This window comes from Mirounga leonina, unplaced genomic scaffold (genome assembly GCF_011800145.1).
Source record: "Mirounga leonina isolate KUSES-001 unplaced genomic scaffold, KU_Mleo_1.0 Mir_114, whole genome shotgun sequence".
Lineage (NCBI taxonomy): Eukaryota > Metazoa > Chordata > Mammalia > Carnivora > Phocidae > Mirounga > Mirounga leonina.
In genome coordinates this window covers 36,903,927-36,923,592 of record NW_023270265.1, presented here as the reverse complement: position 1 = coordinate 36,923,592, position 19,666 = coordinate 36,903,927, and the positions used below count along the sequence as shown (strand labels likewise).

Genomic DNA, 19,666 nt, shown 5'->3' with positions numbered 1-19,666 from the left:
GATGGCACAAAGATTTATGGGCAAAGATGTTCATCACAGGATTATTTAGAATAGTAGAAACAAAAGGCATAGGATACTCTAAAGGCCCAACAATGTGGCACTGATTAAGCAAATGGGTGTACGAGCATATTAATGGGCTGCTCTGTGATCATTTAAAATCCTTAAGAATTTTAATGATATGGGGAAGTGCTTATTCATTACAGCAGTTTCCTTTTAAATAAATACAAGGCTGCAAATATTGAGCACTATTACAAGCTCAAGAATGTTAGAAACAAATATAAGTATTAATGCACTCAGGAAAAAGTCTTAGGAGTAAATATACCAAATATGCCAATTTATTCATAATGTAATCTCTGAGTGGCAAGATAATGGGCCAGTTTCCAAACTGCCTATAATGAACACAAATTTTATGAATGAGGAAAGCGGCATCTAAGCATTAATTTCACTGGCTTTAGGGGTAAGGTTTTTGTTTTGTTTTAATAGAAAGATCGCAATTCCCATCCTTAAATAGTTGAGGATCAGTCACTGAAGATGTGAATTACAATGGAGGATAATCTTGAACAGAAGACTTGGTGATGAAGGAAGAACGTACAATAGCCCCCTTCAAATTTCCAAGATCGGTAACCGGAAGCGTGAGCGGAACAGGACGCTGAAACATACCTCCAAGAGTGGGCATTTCAAGGAGAGACCCTTCGGCACAACAGAAAGTCAGAACTATAAGAGCCCATGGTGACCCCAAAGGAAATGGTCTACATCAGGAGACGGATGCCCCATCTCTGTGTTCAGGAACACTGTGGCCAACAGACCCCTTCTGGACAGTGATCCAACAACAGAAGGGACAGCAGTGGGTGACAGGACATGTGATGGCAGGTTGTGAAACTTTCCGTGATTCTAATCTGAAGGGGATACAACCAAGCTTACACAATCCTCCCAGGTAGAATATTTTCTGTCTCCACAGTGCTCAGCAGCCACACCATCAACTCAAACCTCAAGAACTTCAGAATTCCTCATCATAGAGTCTTTTCTGGAAAGAGAGAAGGAAGCTTGGACTTTTAACTAGAGACTGTTTGGGCTGAATTACTCCACTCTCTCCTCAGAGCACGACTGATCTTATCCACCACTTCTTCCCCAAAAAAAGATAACCCGGTGGCCTGCTCCTCAATATTATAACACTCACAGCTCTCCTTACAAAAACAACCGTATTTTTGCAGTGCTCACAGGCTCGCTCCAGATCCTCAGACACAATATACACCCTTACCGCAGTTTCCGTCTGTGAAATGGGAAAAATCTGACTCAGCTGCTGCTAGGAAACACATGCCAAGTATTCTAGAAAGTCTGGCTGAGTCACAGATAAAAGCGGAAAAAGACAAACCAAGGGGAAAGTATATACACAATGGAGGGAGTGGAGATGGTGCACAGGGAAAAGCTTTTCGGAAACCAGCACTGGTTCATACCCTCACATCACCCAGAGCTTGCCTGCCCTGGGGCAGCACGCCCTCCCCACCCACATGTGTCAGCACCCACCTCTGCCCATGTCAAGGACACCCAGAACCCAAACCCTAGCCAACCTCATGTCCCACTGTCCAGTGGCACCAGTGAATTCTCCTTGAGCCATGCCCGCCCCGTCCAGCTCCTGGTGCCCCACCCCCCACCCCAGGCAGCGCTGGGCATACCACACTATGCCTCTTTGTTCATCTTTCCCCACCATCGTTGTGGTCAGGGGCTGGGAGGATGGCAGGTTCTGGCTGCCCTGTCTCACATCCTGACTCCCACAACTGGGCAAACACTTAACCACCCCCACTTCCTCCTCTGTGAAATAGGGGCCACAGAATATCAGCAAAGCACCTAGAACAATGCCTGGCACGTAGGACGTGTTACTGGCTGATTGTTATAATCCTTTGTCATCGACTCCACTCTCTCCTAGGGTCTAGAACACTTTTTCCCACACAGTAAGCAACCACTAAATATTTGGGGGATCAGGGAAGGAATCCATGATTGATCAGTGGTAAATGCAAGGTCAAGAGAAAGACCAATAAAAGCTACTTACCTAAATTTGGGAGAAGGAAAGGGAGATTTCTCTAGCCTACCCTAAATATATTCTAAATAAATTTAAATTTAACAGATCGTTGACGTTACTTTTCAGGGACTAATTAAAAGTTCGGATTGTTCCCATTTCATCCTGCTGTGGGGGTCATGAAACCCAGGAGCTGAATCTCTCCAAAAAGGCAACTCTTGAACTGAAGACCTTCTTCCAAAGACGGTAAATGAAATAAACTAACAGGTACGTGAAAAGCTGTTCAACATCACTAATCATCAGGGAAATGCACAAGGAGATACCACCTCATACCTGTCAGAAAGGCTATTGTCAAAAGACAAGAGATGACAAGTGCTGGTGAAAATGTGGAAAAAAAGGCGAACCTGTGAACTGTTGGTGGGGATGGAATTTGGTACGGCTACTATGGAAAACAGTACTGAGATTCCTCAAAAAATTAAAAATGGAACCACCCTTTGATCCAGCAATTCTGCTTCTGGGTAGATACCAAAAGAAATGAAAGCAGGACCTCAGAGAGATATTTACACTCCCATGTTCACTGCAGCATTATTCACAATAGCCAAGACACTGAAACAACCTAGGTGTCCATCAACAGATAAATGGATTTTTTATTTTTATTTTTATTTATTTTTTTTTAAGATTTTATTTATTTATTTGAGAGAGAGAGAATGAGAGAGAGCGAGCACATGAGAGGGGGGAGGGTCAGAGGGAGAAGCAGACCCCCTGCTGAGCAGGGAGCCCGATGCGGGACTCGATCCAGGGACTCCAGGATCATGACCTGAGCCGAAGGCAGTCGCTCAACCAACTGAGCCACCCAGGCGCCCCAGATAAATGGATTTTTTAAAGTGGCATACACACACACACACACACACATATACACAATGGAATATTATTGGGCTTTAAGAAAGAAGGAAATCCTGCCATTTGTGACAACATGGATGGGCCCTGAAGGTATTATGCTAAGTGAAATAAGTCAGACAAAGACAAATACTAGATGCTATCACTTACATGTGGAATCTAAGAAAAAGCTGAACTTACAGAAACAGAGTAAAGTGGTGGTTACCAGGGGCTGGGAGGTGGCGGACACGGGGAGACATTGGTCAGAGAGTACGAATTTCCAGTTACAAAATGAGTAAGTTCTGGGGATCTAAGGTACAGTATGGTAATTATCATTATATACTTGAATTGCCTAGAGAATCAATCTCACATGTTCTCACGACAAAAAAGAAATAGTAATTATGTGATATTAGCTAACCCTAGGATGGTAATGTTCCAATATAGAAGTGTCTCAAATCAACACACTGTATACCTTAAACTCATACAATGTTATATGTCAGTTACATCCTAATACAATGTTATATGTCAGTCACATCCTAATAAAGCTGGGATGAAAAAAATAAATGAAAAAAATAAAAATACAACTCTCCCACCCCAAACTTGCTCCATTCAGTGAATGGCATCCCCACCCACCTACCTTTGACTCTTTCTCCCTCAATGCCAACGTGTGACCCATTGGCAAATTCTGCTGATGATCCCCCCGAATCTGTCCACCTCACCATAATCCCCACAGCCAGCAGTTTAACACAAGCCAAACCACTCATGGACTTGCCCCGGTGGTTAGAATCAAACACCAAATTCTCACCATATCCTACCCCAGGCCACTCTCCCTCATCCCTCAGGACCTGCAGCCATCGTAGATGACTTTCTGCTTCTCCCACAGCCAAGGTCTTTTTCCTTTTAGGAACTTCATACGTGGTTTTCCTTCTGCCTGTAATGTTCTCCCATCTCCTACCCCTTCCTTCTCTCATCCCTTTATCTGGCTAACTCTAATTGATCCCTGAACATCTCATTTTAAATGCCAATTCCTCAGGGGGTTGTCCCAGCCTGGAACCCTCACCAACTTCTCAGTGGAAATCTCATGTCCCTGTCACACACCGTCACAGGACCTCTATTCCCCTGGGCACCTGGCACAGGTGGATGCTGCGATGATTTTGCTGGGCCTCAGCACCTAGCACAGAACCTCCCAGCACACAAGCACCCAGCCGAGCAGAGGAGAATACAGGCCACGCCAAATAATCCATCGAAACATCCACATGTATTTAAAAACCAATAGGATTCTCTCAAAGCAGTTTTGCTTATTAACTATGAATAGGTGCCCCTTCCCCCAAACTCTTCAGACACAAAAAGCAAAAGTTTCACCATGCCCTCTGAACTTACTTGAAAATGCTCAACACAGGCCAGCAGAGACCCTGCCTGCAGCTTTCCCATCACGCTGCATTTCATAAGTTTTCTGCCCTCTTTCAGCATTTAAGCAATAACAACAACAACAAAAAGTACACCCCCACAGTCTGGCAGGCTTTGCTCCTCGGGATGCAGACTGCTTTCTTATCCCATACCTCAATGCTCATTACACAACAAAACGCACAAGACCTGGAACGACTAGAAATTCAGCCCAAGGTAAAATTCCACATTGACTTCAAAAGGAAGCCCCCAAGATAAAATGGTAAGAACTTTTGAAGCCTTTTGCCATCTTGTAGGATACATACTATACCAAAATACCACCATTTTTGGTACAGAATCTATTTTTGCTGGGTACAAAGGAAATTAAATGAAAGTCTTTGTATAGCAAAGACACCAGGGGTGGTGCCCGGCAAGGGCGGTTCCTAACCCCACAGCGTATGGACTGCCTGAGGCGAGTGGGCCAACACTCAAGTACCACCACTTAGCACAACCCCACTGCGTGGCCGTCATGGGGGGTGGGGGGGTGCACACAAATAATTAGAAATATAAATTTAAAACACCACAGAGAATGAATTAGGAGCTAGTTGTGTGAATCCAAAAATGGGCCTGGGGAGGCCAGGAAGAGGAGAGGGTCCTGGAACCTGAATTTCTCAGGGGTGTGGGAGGGGAAGAAGGGGGAGAGGGAAAGCAAAGGAGAAGGAGGGAGAGAGATGGATCTCTTGCATAAATTCCTATTTTCTGGCTAGCCAAAAAAAAAAAAAAAAAATTCAAGAAAGCATCTTGGGGAATAATTTCCTCTCTCTTCTGAACACAGATTGGGAACCGCTGGATTATAATAAACAAGATGCAGTATCAGTTACAGTAACTAAAATTTGTGGGGCTTGCTTCTTAATTTAAATATTATTTGATCAATTGAACTCTACTTGTCAAAAATATTTATTCTTGGGGCACCTGGGTGGCTCAGTCGTTGAGCGTCTGCCTTCGGCTCAGGTCATGATCCCAGGGTCCTGGGATCGAGCCCCGCATCAGGCTCCCTGCTCAGCGGGAAGCCTGCTTCTCCCTCTCCCACTCCTCCTGCTTGTGTTCCCTCTCTCACTGTGTCTCTCTCTGTCAAATAAATAAAATCTTTTAAAAAAATATTTATTCTACACGTCTACTTTTTTATAATGTGGTAACCCATGTACCACATGAAAAAAAATCTAGGTTAAAATCTTCTGACAAAAAGCTTTAGTTTAAATTCCCATGTGAAAATTTCTGCCCCAAATGGGTACTGGAGAAAGTTATTTTCTTAGCAACTGGTGACAGTGATAGTCTCTAATGATTACTGACAAACACTGAACACTTCTCGAGTTTCAAAAGAAAACATTAGAAATAATTATGAAATAACTTGGCCCAGAAATTACAATAAACCCAAATTTCAGAGAAATTAGGAAGCAATCCTTAGACAATTATTTTGAAATATGTCTGATGAAACACTGCGATGTGACGACGTTTTCTTTAAGAGAATGAAAAACAAAACGAGAGGAAGAACCCAGGATCTGGAGCAGAGTTAGCCATCCACCAGCGGAGCTGAACACAGCCCAGACTATACACAGACCCAGATGATACCTCAGCCCTCCTCCAGAATGCGCCCTTGATAAATACAGACGCGCTGTGCCTGCCAAACTGACTTTAGCTGGCGCATTGCCCTATGTCCAGTGAAAAGGGGATCATCCATTCATAGTCCCAAGGTGTAGGACTCCTCTGTTCCCAAAACTGTGTGTGACCACTGGATGGGTACAGAGGTCAACCATCACAGCCCTTCTTCCACCTGACCTGCCCATGTCCCTCTGCCAACCCCTCCCACTCCAGCACCCCCTCCTCACCCCTTACTATCAGGTGCAGACTGCCAAAATGCACAATTACGGGGCTAATCCATACAACCAGACACCATTCAGTTGTCAAAGCATGAGGTACGTCACAAATTTGCCTTCCTTTTAGCCCAGCTGATGGCTTTTTCTCCTCTGTCCCGCTCCCAGAGCCCACCATCCTCCACAGCCTAGAACCTCTATGCAGTGGCCATTCCCCAGGCCCCAGGAGCACAGCAGAAAGCACGAAAGTTGAGGCGGCTGGCTGTGGCTCCTTGGGACAAGGGTCTCCATCTGAAGTGTGGCGAGCGCTCCAAGTGGTGGAAAACACACCTCCTACACAGCAGAGGTTGAAGGAACCTAAGTCCCCTTGCGCTCCCCCTGCTAAAATCTACACTGGATCTGGGTAAAACATCTTCCCATCTCCTCAGATTGTTCATTTCTAAACATGAAAAGAAGTACTTCGGGTCTACACTGGGACCACTGGTCCTGGGGGCTATCTGGACCTCTCTCAGAGTGGGTAAGCCCCACTCTCACCCTTGGGCGATGGTCACCGGAGCGGGCCCGCAACCTCCACCCGCACCCACGAGGGGCCGTGTCCACTCTGAACCACTTCTAAGAATGGCACCTTCTCTCCACTCAAAGAGAAAAAAAGCCTCCGAGAGATTTTAAAGATAACGTCCTTTCTCTGTAGCTTAAAAAAAAAAAAAAGAAAATGTAGCAGCCCTGCCAAGCATTTCCAAAAGCAGAGAAATAAATTTCAAAGCCTAGACACACAATGGGAAATGCAGGGAGGCAGGAAAAGTGAAAAGGACATGCTTCCTCGTTTTACCCTGTAGGACACTGTAACTCTTGCACTTTTTAAAAATCTTTGTATATGGCTAAAATGGTTTTTATAGGGCATTCACGTTTCTCAGAGAAACCTGCATCAGAACCCCAAACCAACAACATCCTGCCACCTATGACGCTGTCCCTGATGATGACCCAATTTATAGTTCGCAGAACAGAACCAGCCACAGAAAAGTTACTTTCTACTCCCTTAGGAAGGAACATGCCATGAGGCCCCGGAAGAGGAGCCAAGAACTGGGTCCCGTCCTCGCTCTGGCCACTAACTCAGCGTGTGACATTGGGCAGTTCACTTAGGGCATCTCTGGGCCTGTTTCCTTTTCTGAGAGCAGGTTGGGCCGAGATGATCTAAGGTCGCTTCCAGCCCTGAAATCTTGACATTACAGGAGCATGTGTAATTATGAGCATCCATGTTACTGTGGGGCTGGAGGAAGGAGGAAGCTTCTGGAAAAATGTCAACCTTGCTACGCGCCTCATTTATAACATAAGAATTTGTAGAACATTTTCACACATGATGACTCAAGATGTGGTTTAACGGAAATAAATCACTTTGTAATAATATACACATACATATATATTTAATTTTCATATAACAGAGGCATAATTCATTAAATAATATATACTCAATTATAACAAGCTACAAAGTAAGGTGGCAGTTAGCCTGAAATCTGACACAATGCGTCTTAAGATTTTTCTGCTTAATAAAATCATTTTGCCATTTTTAGAAATTACAAGTAACATCGAGGCAAAATATATTAATGGGTAACATTTTGTGTTACTTAAATAAAAAATACATGAATTATTTCATGCTTTGCATAATTCTACCTGTCATAGATTCGTTATAAAAATGTGTCTTCCATTAATTATTTCAAAAGTAGGAAGTCCAGCTCATGATATAAACAGATGGAAGAGAATATTCTAATAAGGCTGAGCCATCTTCTCAAGAGGTTAATTTATAAATTCCACTTTCAGAGCCTACAAAATCCAAAAGTACATTAAAAATATATGTAGACACACACTTTATGTTGTAGCCTCACTACTAAAACAAATGTTTCATATGTTAAACCCACGGGCTCTCAAAGCCACGGATGTACAGATCAAGTTTAACTTAAGCCTTCCCAAATTCATTTCTACTCTCTGTTTACAATCAACCAGCCCAGATAAAATTTGCTGATGCTGATGTAGAATGTCACTTGCCAACAATTAAGATAAATGGGAGTGGGAGGGGACTGGAAAGTCTGAAATCCAGCGCTTCCATTTTGAATTTTCTAATTCCCTCTTCTGCAACTCACCTCCACTAAATGAGTTTTTCAGAAAAGGATCTGGGGGTTGTGTTTTTTAAACAGCTTTGGCACCACTTTGTCTCCCCCAAACCATGGTGATAGTGCCCCATTAACTGGAGACCACGAGGCTAAACTAACCCAACACCAGGAGGAAAGGGTGGTGGGAAGATCTAGAAAATTTCTGGGTGGGTAACAGTCACTGAGGTCCAATAGCAGAAAACAAATTATCTTCTAGATATAAACCATATCCAAGACTATTCCAAAAATATATATTTTTAAAGAGAGAAAAACAGATAAACAAGGCCTGTTATCAACAAAGAATATTTTCTTCATCTCCCCCCAGTAAAGGAAGCAATGGCCTTTGTAAGGTCACTTACGACAATGTGTGCCGGCGACGGAGAGCGGGCATCCTTGAGGGCTTGTCTGCTCTGGAGGGTCCCCGCCTGGACATCAAGCAGTGGCCATTTCATCTGGAGATACTGGAGGGAGGAAACAAAATGAATGTGGCAAATGAATTTAGAAAAGAAACGCAAAACCGCTATCCCAAGACATAACTTCTGGGGTGCCTGATATACAGATGAGAAACTAAAAGGAGTAAGGACATGCAAATAACAACACAGAAAAAACGTAAAAGCATGCAAATAACAACAATATCAACAGAAGAATCATGCCATACCAACAGGTTCTTCCTTAGAGCTCACGTTCAACAGGTAGGTACGTTTATAGAACATCAACACTATTAGCAACTATAGAGTTTGGTCTTTGCATCCAAACGTCAGGCTGGCTCCAGATTACATGATTTCATTAATCCTGCCTCATTTAGAGGGAAAAGTAGAGATGCAGGAGAGACAAGAAGGGAGAGAACACAGGCCTTCCAAAGGAAGAAAGCAAACAGGAGTCTCAAGCCAGAGGCGTCCAGGAGACCATCAATTCCAGACCTGCTCTTTCAGTGACCTTCATTTCTAAAATGCCCTCATCCTTCACTCTAAAGTTGAGTGTGTGTATATATATATATACGTGCAACTGTCCTTTAGTAGAAACTACTCCAGTAGATGAGGATGGAACTCCTCATCCAACCCAAAAGCTTATAAAACAAAAATACTTCTCAGGGCACCTGGGTGGCTTAGTCCGTTAAGTGTCCAACTCTTGGTTTCAGCTCAGATCATGATCTCAGGGTCTTGAGATCAAGCCCCAAGTCGGGTCCCACACTCAGCAGGGAGTCTGCTTGAGATTTTCTCTCTCTCTCCCCCCCCGCCCCTCCCCCTGCTCGCTTATGCTCTCTCTCAAATAAATAAATAAATCTTTGGGGGAAAAAATACTTCTCAGTAAAAGATGTACAAACAGGGCACAGTACAATTTATACACTCATCTCAAAAGGCCCGAGAAATTCTTAAATATGCACAAGTTTGCCACAGAAATTAACTTAAAGGTATAAGCCAATGACATCTATCTCTGCTCTTCTCTGAGGTGGAAAATACATAGCACAAGGGAAAGGAAGTTACTTCTGTCACAAGTGATACATCAGCTTTCAGAAGGACTTGAACAATCAACTGACCCAACTCCCTACTGAAGAAACAAGGAAAAGTGAGGTGAGGTGGCTTGCCCAGTCACAGAGATACTTAGCACACATATAAGCAACTCCAAGGCATTTGACTTTGGTGGGTAACATCGCGCCAGTTTTACTCAGGAAAACTTCAGACAACTGAACAAAACCGAAGACACAACGCTAAGATTTTGATAAGAACATCATCAGCCTTTCTATCTCTGAAGGCCACCTGTTTAATGCACCAGTTAATGCTTGGAGGGAATATAAGGGGCCATCTTGATCTTTTCAGAGATGCCAAAATGAAATAAATGGCTAGTTTTCATACAAATTGTACAGGAAATTTTACTCAATGAATATTAATTAAACTCTCTGTACATAGCCTTCTTGTGAAGGATTAAGGAGATAGGAAGAGGTCAGCCCTCAGGGAGCTTATCCCCACGTGAGGGAACCAACTCACACTCAGATTAAGTCTAGATAGAAGGTAGTGGAAATGGCAGAGACTCAGGGAATTGTGCCTAGGGAATGCCAAGAAGAAAGACAGGATTTTTGAGTAGAGACTGGGGAAGGCTGCACAGAGTAGGTCTTGTTAAGTCAAGAAAGATTTCAACAGAAAGAAAAAGGACAGCCAAGGGCAGTCCAGAAAGAAGGAAGGGTTGGCTCAAATCTCATGTGAAATAGAAGGGCAAAAGCCACACACAAGCTTTCCCATAGGCTCCTTAAAGATATAACTGTCCAGCGAATTAAAACCAAACACAGTTACGCCTAAAACTAGAAGACCCTGGCCCACAAGCTACCTGCCAAAGTGCACAGCCATTTTCCCAACCTAGATCTGGACAAGGCGAGAGCACCTCTACAACCTCAACCTTCTGTTACCCAGAAGGCTCTTGTGTGAGGGAACCTGGTTACTGGTTCTGGTGACTCACCACAAGACCTTGCATCAAATCCCTTTGCTTCTGTGGACCTCTAGTTTTTCATCAGTCAACTGAGGGGGCTGTTCTATCTGGGATGGGGATGAGGGCGGGGCTGCCCCAGCACTTAAGGATTCTGGACTCCCAGACAGTAAATACCAGCAGGCACCCCACTCCCTGCCTCAGTCAGCCATATAATCAAGCCATTTCCAAGTATCTTCTTTGTCGACAGTAGCATCCCAAGTTGAGAGCCACTGTAATAAATGTTTCCATGGTCTCCCTCAGCCTGTAACTCAAGCCAGTGGGCCATGGGAACCTATAACGCCCCATCTCACCCTGACTGCTTCCCATTCTCACCTGCCACATAAATAGATGAGCCTCATTGCTCAGAACCACTCAATAGCATCATTTCCTTGAGGCCAATCAAAATGGACACCTGCCCATATTCATCTCTCCTCTCATAAAATCCTATGAGGAAAAATGCCAAGCTGAGTGCCACCCACCTATACCTCAGGCTACCCACGGTGGGCAGGGTTGGATTAACAGACAGGTTTCCATCTCTGGCCATCTGCAAAAACAGATTTGATCGCATCCAAATCCCGGCTCCATAGAATTCAGAAATTTAGGCTTTGTTTAAGGTGACAGACCTGCCCTGAGGACCCCACCAGAGAACTGTCATACCCATAATGCAATATTAACGCAGAGTCTTAGAATTCTTATTTTACATAAAAGCTTCATTGTGTGCCATATCCAATCTCCGCAGGCTACCTGCACCACTATTTTTATGAGCCTACATTTCAGCGCTCCAAGCCTACAATACACATAATTTTCAATTATGTTTGGGCAGCCCAGGATCACTGCCTATATAACATTACTGGTTGGAGGAAATGAGACTCGGCCCCACTGCCCAGAGAGAGCTAACCAAATCCAGATGGTGGAGGAAGACAGCCCCAATCGTGCTGGCTTACAAGGACTCCACGGTGACAGGCTCAAACTCTCCATCCCAGTGAAACTCGATCCCACAGAATGGCTGGGCCCCTACAAATCTGTGCCCGTCCCCTGGAAATAACTGGCATTCAGGCTGACGAGGTTCCTTCTGGGGAAATAAGTATTATGTCAGGATTTTTCAAAGGAAGTTATTAACCTCCTCCAAAAGTGATGGGTTTCCCAGGTTCCTTCATCTTCTACAATTGGCCCTTATTAATAAGGAAAATAAATAAATAAAGGGAAGAAAAAGGAAATTAGGTACGATTATAGCCTCGAGGAAAATCTTTTCCTTCCTGGAGACACTAAGCAACAGGAAATTCTATTCTGTTGGGTCCTCAAGGAAGACCCGAAGGAGGAGGGATCTCAGGTTTATGAAAGGGCTGGAACGCCATGCCACATTGTCCCCCTGGTCCAACTTCGGTTTTATATCCTTTTGGGGAAGAAAAAAAAAAAGTTCCCACCATCCCACTATAAAAACAACACTAGGCTCCAGCTCCCTTCCTTTCAGGCCGCTCAGCGTGGAAATTATGAATTACCTACAAAAACATTAAACTTTTCAGCAAACTGCAATCAAACGGGGGCCGTGGGAATTCCTGCATTGAAAACTGTTGAAATGGAGTCCTGCTCAACTTGCATTTTGCAAAAAAAAATAACAATAAATATATAAGGCCATCTTGGCTTAAGTGTTTCATCCTTTCTTTAATACTAATGTTCTGCTCATGGCCCATTAGGGTTTTTCCCCAAATCATATTTTATGATATGTCTCAGGGAGCTTAAGTTAAGCTTCAGACCTGTGGACAAAGTCTCGAAATATATACAAAATCAGTGGTCTGAATGGAATCAAGGAGCTTTAAAGGCCTGTTAAATTGTCAGCAAAAAAAGAAAAAGGTAATGCAACTCAAACTTCTCCTCCCCCTCCTCCCCCAATTAAAAAAAAAAAAAAAATGGACGCGGAAAGGCAAAGACGGAGGGATCTTCCGAACCAGAAGACCCCTCCAGGATCCAGGTACAAGTGGGCCTGAGGGAACCTGCTCCCAACAAAGGCACCCCCATCCTTGTGGGTCCAGCTTCATTCAGTAGTAAGGAGGGCGAGGAGGGGCTGTTTGGAGAACCTGCATCTATCTGACGGCTGCTGAGGCCTCGGTACAAAAGTTAATATTCTAAATAAATAGGACAACCCAAAGGCCAATGATGATGTTGATGACAAAGTTCCCAGGAAACTCCACATCGCTGATAAAATACCAAAGCAGCTTGGCAGTACTTCCTGTCAGTCAGTCCACCTCACAGACGGACAGGCAAGGGGAGTCCATCCCCTTACTTGTTCAGGACAGAGTTGGCAAACTTTTTCTGTAAAGGCCCAGGGTACATATCTTAGGCTCTGCAACCCACACCGTCTTGGTCCTAACGGCTCGGCCGTGGTAACACAGAAGCAGTCATGGGCAATAGGTGTACCTACTATGTCATGGTCATGTTCCAGTAAAACTTTATTATAAATAGTGATAGATGGATTCCATAGGACTATCTTGTGTCAGGAACTATTCTTCTCTTGGTTTTTTTCAACCATTTAAAAATAATAAAAACCACTTTTATAGCTCAAAGGCCACACACAAAAAGAGGTGGCAGGACAGCTTCGGCCCTGAGCCATAGTTTGCTACCCGTGGCTTAGGGAATGAATGTGCAAAGATCTGACTTCGTGTCAGACAGGAAACATTCCTTCACTGGGCCTAAAATCCAGACAGCCGAATGCGATTATTCGGTGGCCCAAAAGCGACATTTTGGATTGAATCGTCACTGGCAGACTCCAGTTTGGGGAGAAGAGCTTGGAAAAGAATCTGAGCTCTCCAGCCATGACTCCCAGTCACAAGGTCTAACCACTAGACCACAATCTCACCGAAATAACTATCCGTCCTTTCCAAAATGGAAGTTTGAAAAGCCCTGAGCAATTCTGACTGGAAAAGGTTCTCGTGTTCTAAAGTTCTCACCCACTTCCCAGGAAACACTGGCAATGTGTCACATGTCATCGAATCATCTGGAAAGAGCACCAGGCAGAAATGCCGCAGGTCATGGGCAATGTGCCCCGTATGCTTTGGGAATCACCTTTCTAGGTCCAGAAGCTCCTCTCTCCAGAGCCTTTCGGTGTGTACCACTCTCACACATCACGAAGTTGGAATGAACCCCGTGCCAACTCTACCCACCCCCAACAGATGGCATTGGTCACGGGCTCCGGCAAGATGGGGAGGCGGGGGCCATCATGGGGCCTAAAAAGACTGCTAAACGGAGATGAAACTGGCCTCTTCTGGAAAACGAGGCCCCACTGAAAGCCTATCACCCAGAAAAGGACTGATTTTAAACACTGCGAAGGCCTTGCTCCCCTCCCCTGCCTGGTACATAGGCATCCTTGACCTGAGTACAAAAACAACAACAACAAAACAGCCTTTTCAAGCCAAGCTTTCTCAGCAGGTACGCTTCTTCCTAGGAAAATCCATTTTTCAAGAATTCCAAGTCATTGGAAACCATCCTCATGACAGATCATGACTGCTGAGTCTTCCTAACTCCCAAGACCCAGAAAGTCAATTCATGTTGTGTTTCTTATAAAACAGAAAGTCACTATTTTGTCCAAACACCCAAACCTGAGAGACCACGAGCCATGGCCCCTCACATCCAAACCCATGAGTCCTTCCTCCATGAGGTGACCGTTTACCCAAGTTGTGCGGCCGCATCATAGGCCATGCCCACTCCACCACAAACGTGTGAGCCAGAAGGGGTAAAGCACGATGATAATGTTCACACCACTCCACTTTGCAAAAGAAAAGGCCACCAGAAGCCACTCATCCTAAGAGGAAAATGGAAAAACTTCATGACTGAGACAATAGGAAGCCCAAGTCTATCGCCAATGGCATGCACGCCTTTCTTCAGGGGCTCACGCTGGGAGGCACACCCTCAAGATGCAGCCACACACACAGATCTGTTAAAGAACACATCTGGCAGGGCGCCTGGGTGGCTCAGTCGTTAAGCGTCTGCCTTCGCCTCAGGTCATGATCCCGGGGTCCTGGGATCGAGCCCCGCATCGGGCTCCCTGCTCAGCGGGAAGTCTGCTTCTCCCTCTCCCACTCCCCCTGCTTGTGTTCCCTCTCTCGCTGTCTCTCTCTCCCTCTTTCTCTGTCAAATAAATAAATAAAATCAAAAAAAAAAAAAAAAAAGAACACATCTGGCTCTCTCCTTTCAGAACCTACCTCATTTCTCAGAACTGGAAGATGGAAAATGCAGCTCATCTTCTATAAATAAGTAATTCTGCCCTGGGGGTCAGGGAAACCCAGTATATCCAGAATAATTAAATTATAAGAAGCGGTGATTAATAATCTGTCCTACCCTCTGAATCATACAGGTACCAACAGGTTTCCCAAAGCTAGCATGGATCGCATATACCTAACAGAGAAATGATACCAGAAGTCATTAGAATCCTGCAGGACCCTCACGACCACCATTACAAAATCAGTTTGGGCAATTCTCCCGCAGATGCAGGAGGTACAGGAGATTAGGTTGCTTTGTTCTAGGTTAAAACATAGCCCAGAAATTGTTTCTTTTGAAAAACCCACACAAGAGCCTAAGATAGAGGCTCTAGTTAAAAGAGGCATTATTTGCCCATAAAGTGTGCCAGAAAAAGAAAATTTAGGAACATGTGATTGTGGCTAGTTGGTATATAGCATAAGCGAGTATATACCATAGTTACCGAGGAAAAGAAAACCAAAGACCTTGAAGGCTGGGTACATTCTGAACTTGGAGAAGGAAAAAAGCCACAAAAGAAAATGAAATAAGAAGTTAGGATTGACTTTACTTCCCCCCCCTCTTTTTTTTTTTTAATGACACTAAACACAGTAGGAACTTAGGAATATTTCCCTTAAAGTCACAATATGGGGGAAAGGAGGGAAATCAGGTCCTCGTGTAAAACAACAATTTATTGGCTCTGCCTTCTATCTCTAGGAGTTGGTTGCTGCAAGATTTTTAAATGAAATCCTTACAGCTACCTTTTTCTTCCTCATCCTAACGATCCAAAGGATCATAACAGTATCGCTTCACATTTAGGAGGTACCTTATAGAGTTCAAAACCACATTCACTATAATCCTATAAAATAAAGGAGCATGAAGTTGCCACTAAAGCCAGTTGAACCCAGACTCAGCTTGCCTGAGGTCCCTGGGTCAGCTGGCCTTCTAGTGCGCAGGCCTCCAGACCACTGGTGTGTTTGCACACCAGCATCTAGCAGGGAACATCACACAGGGGCCCCAAATGAATGAACCATCCTCCTCTCTGGCACCTATCGGCTCTCTTCTCCCCACCCCCCACAAGATCGCTGGGCAGACATTAAATTATTTATTTTCCTCCAATGCTACTAGAAAATTATTTCTACCAGAGCTGCTAAGGTCACTGGTACTAAGGGGGTAACTAAGCTAAACAAGCAAATAACAAACCAAAAAATCCCATAACCAAAACTCTTTATCTCACCAGCTATTCAATACCCCTGTCCTTGAGATATTTTTGCATTTCCTAGGTCAGTGGTTTTGCAGGGAGGCTATGGTTTGGCAGCTCAGGGAAGCACAGCTGGATAGAATTTCACCAGGCCCTTCCTCTCAAACCCAGCTGGGCCCCCCTTGGGCTGGGGCCTGGGCCCTCCTTCTATCCTCCCGAAAAAGTCACTCTGAAAATCATGGCTGTGTGTTCCTGGGGTAGCACAGGAGGGAGAAAGCATCCAGAAACCCACTTTCCAGGCCCACTTCTGCCACTATCTGGACGATCACTGTGCTTCTTCACTGGGCAACACCTTCCTCCCTCTGGGCCTAAATCTGTAAGTGATGAATCACTAAATTCTACTCCTGAAAACAGTATTATACTATATGTTCACTAACTAGAATTTAAATAAAAATTTAGGGAAAAAAAATTAAAAAGACTACCACATGCCACTAGAGATCCTAGAATTTCAGCTTCACGCCAGGACTGGATAGGACTTTGGGGAGTGAGTAAGGGAGTAAGTAAGCACACATGGCCTACAATAGGACTGTGTCCTTCCTGGCCCATGTAATGGTGTGGTGGGGTCATGTACCTCATTCCAGCTGAGGAGGTAGGACATGTGTTGTATCTAGCCTGCAGCACTTACTACCAGAGTGGTTTTCCTCTGCCACAATGCTGCGGAGGACCTGAGAAAGTGGCTGCTCCACCAGCCTATGACCCAGATGGAAAGAACATGCAGGAGCCCCAAGAGCACCCACGACGGATATGCAATCTGAGCGGTAAGTAGCAGTTTAATGTAACCCACTGAGACTTAGGGGACGTTTGTTACTACCGCATAACCTAGCCTCTCCTCACCAATACACCCACTTGCTTTCCTGCTTGGAAGAGACATACAACAGAGGTAATCCATGGTCTATTTTCTACGGCTAACAGAAAAAAATCGAACAGGAATTCTGACATTCATTACCAAAAAAAGAAAAGAAAAGAAAGAAAGAAAACTGAGGAAATTAGCTCAAGAGTCCCATTCTCTACTAACACACAGATTCCTGCAGCATTTACAAAGCACATGCCCTGGGCCCAGTGTGGACTAGGTATTCTGAGGCCTAGAACAGTCATCTAAGAACCAGTCAACGGGACAATAAGCTAGTCAACGGTACAGGGACTAACACAAGGAAGTAGAGATGTTATAAAGAAAGATTTACTTCATGATGGTGACATGGTCCTACAGGCCCCACACCTTGCTGGTTTGTTTAGCGAGACTTTCCTCCTGACCCACTCTGGACTGCTAAATCCAACTATCTCGGAGTGGGCCCAAGGGTCTGTAATTCCCCCAACCCCCAACTTGTTACATGACCCTGACGATCAATAATTAGCATAAACTATTGGTACCAGGGCAGTATCAATAATGAGCATGTTGTCTATTAGCAGGTTCCATCTTACTTTCTCAAAAGTTGTTTTAAACTTCTACAGTGATTGTCACTCCATCTTTTTTAGGTGGCCAAAGCAGATCACCTCTAAACCCGTTTTAAAAGTGAAAAAAAGCAGGGGCGCCTGGGTGGTGCAGTCGGTTAAGCATCCAACTCGTGGTTTCAGCTCAGGTTGTGATCTCAGGGTTGTGGGATCGAGCCCTGCATCGGGCTCCATGCTCAGTGCGGAGTTCGCTTGGAATCCTCTTTCTCCCTCTCCCTCTGCCTCTGTGCCTCCCACTCACTCTCGCTCTCTCTCTAAAATAAATAAGTCTTTAAAAAATAAATAAAAGTGAAGAAAAGCAGAGAGAAATGAAGTGACTTAGCCCTGCAGTTACAAGGGATTTGGAACCAGAATATAGAGTTCTAGTATTTTCAGGCCAGGACTCTTAAGATCTCTTAAAGGAGACTGAGTAGAATGAGCAATGGGAGGGAGAGCAAAGTAGACGCACGGGGACAAAATAGATGGTGCAGCCCCCACCCCCGCATGGGGAGCCGGTGGGAAATCAGCCTCAGAGACAGTGTCGCTCTGGTGTGACCCAGAGCCGCCCAGGACTAGCCATGCAGTCTTCTGGCAGCCTTAAGATCCAGTTCCCCCACAGAGGGCTGTGGATCCCAAGCCAACAACAGCCCTGCCAAAAGCACCCAAGTCCCTGGGCCACCGGTCAGAGGAAACGAAGCCGCTGGAAGAACCTGAGAGCAGAAGCCCTCGCCCTCTTGTCCTGCTCAAACAGGTCGCCCATCGTCAACCCCCAGACAGGGTAGCGCAAACTCCTTCTCCACGGCCCCCTGTGGTAGCTGACAAATAATCAATGCTCGAATGCCACTGGAGGAACCTCACGTTAAGAGACAGACCAGGGGACGCCTGGGTGGCTCAGTCGTTAAGCGTCTGCCTTCGGCTCAGGTCATGATCCCAGGGTCCTGGGATCAAGCCCCACATCTGGCTCCTTGCTCCGCAGGAAGCCTGCTTCTCCCTCTCCCACTCCCCCTGCTTGTGTCCCCTCTCTCACTGTGTCTCTCTCTGTCAAATAAATAAATAAAATATTAAAAAAATAATAATAAGAGACAGACCAAAGGCGACCTACTTTGTTCACATTTTTTTATTATTGCTTCTTATAAAAAAGCCAAGTACAGTCCAGTTGACTGGAATGCATTAGTTACCACCTGCTTGTCTACGCCCATGTCAAAGTGGATACAAGCACCCGCAGACCAGGAAAATAAGCTGGAAGATATGGAGTGGCAAGTGGACGTCACTGGGAGCTCAGCAAATATGGGGTCTGTTGGGATTAAGAGCACACCAAGTCTCAGCTAATGAATGAATAAGGAAATGGTGGTCTAGCCATACAATGGAATATTATTTGGCAATAAAAACAAGGGAATACTGGGGCGCCTGAGTGGCTCAGTCGTTAAGCGTCTGCCTTCGGCTCAGGTCATAATCCCAGGGTCCTGGGATCGAGCCCCACATCGGGCTCCCTGCTCGGCGGGAAGCCTGCTTCTCCCTCTCCCACTCCCCCTGCTTGTGTTCCTGCTCTCGCTATCTTTCCCTCTGTCAAATAAATAAATAAAATCTTAAAAAAAAAAAAAAAAACAAGGGAATACTGACCCATGCTACAACAAGGATGACCTTGGAAACATTATGCTAACTTAAGGCAGACCAAAAAGGTCACATATTGTAGGATTCCTCCTATATGAACTACCCAGAATAGGCAACTCCATAGAGACAGAGATTAAATTAGTGATTGCCAGGAACTGGGGAGCAGGGGAGATGGGGAGTGATTACTAGTGGGGGTACAGAGTTTCTTTTGGGGGTGACAAAACTGTTCCAGAAATAGCCAGTGGTGACATGTGCACACCACTGGGAATATACTAAAACATGCCGAATTGTGTATTTTAAATGGGTAAATTTGACGGTATGTGAATTATATCTTGATTTTTAAAGTGGATTACAAAAACATGCACCAAGTCACCTGATGGTTATCAGACTC

At 44.8% G+C, this 19,666-nt stretch overlaps 1 protein-coding gene across 30 annotated transcripts in view; it reads right to left on the bottom strand.

Annotated features, from left to right (window-relative positions):
• Nucleotides 1-19,666, bottom strand: part of TCF7L2 (transcription factor 7 like 2) — a 195,101-nt gene that overhangs the window by 109,845 nt on the left and 65,590 nt on the right. For all 30 annotated transcript variants that reach the window (XM_035029130.1, XM_035029104.1, XM_035029110.1 and 27 more), the window contains one exon: nucleotides 8,648-8,749. In XM_035029130.1, the coding sequence (XP_034885021.1) occupies nucleotides 8,648-8,749 (102 nt within the window). The remainder of the gene's footprint in view (nucleotides 1-8,647; nucleotides 8,750-19,666) is intronic.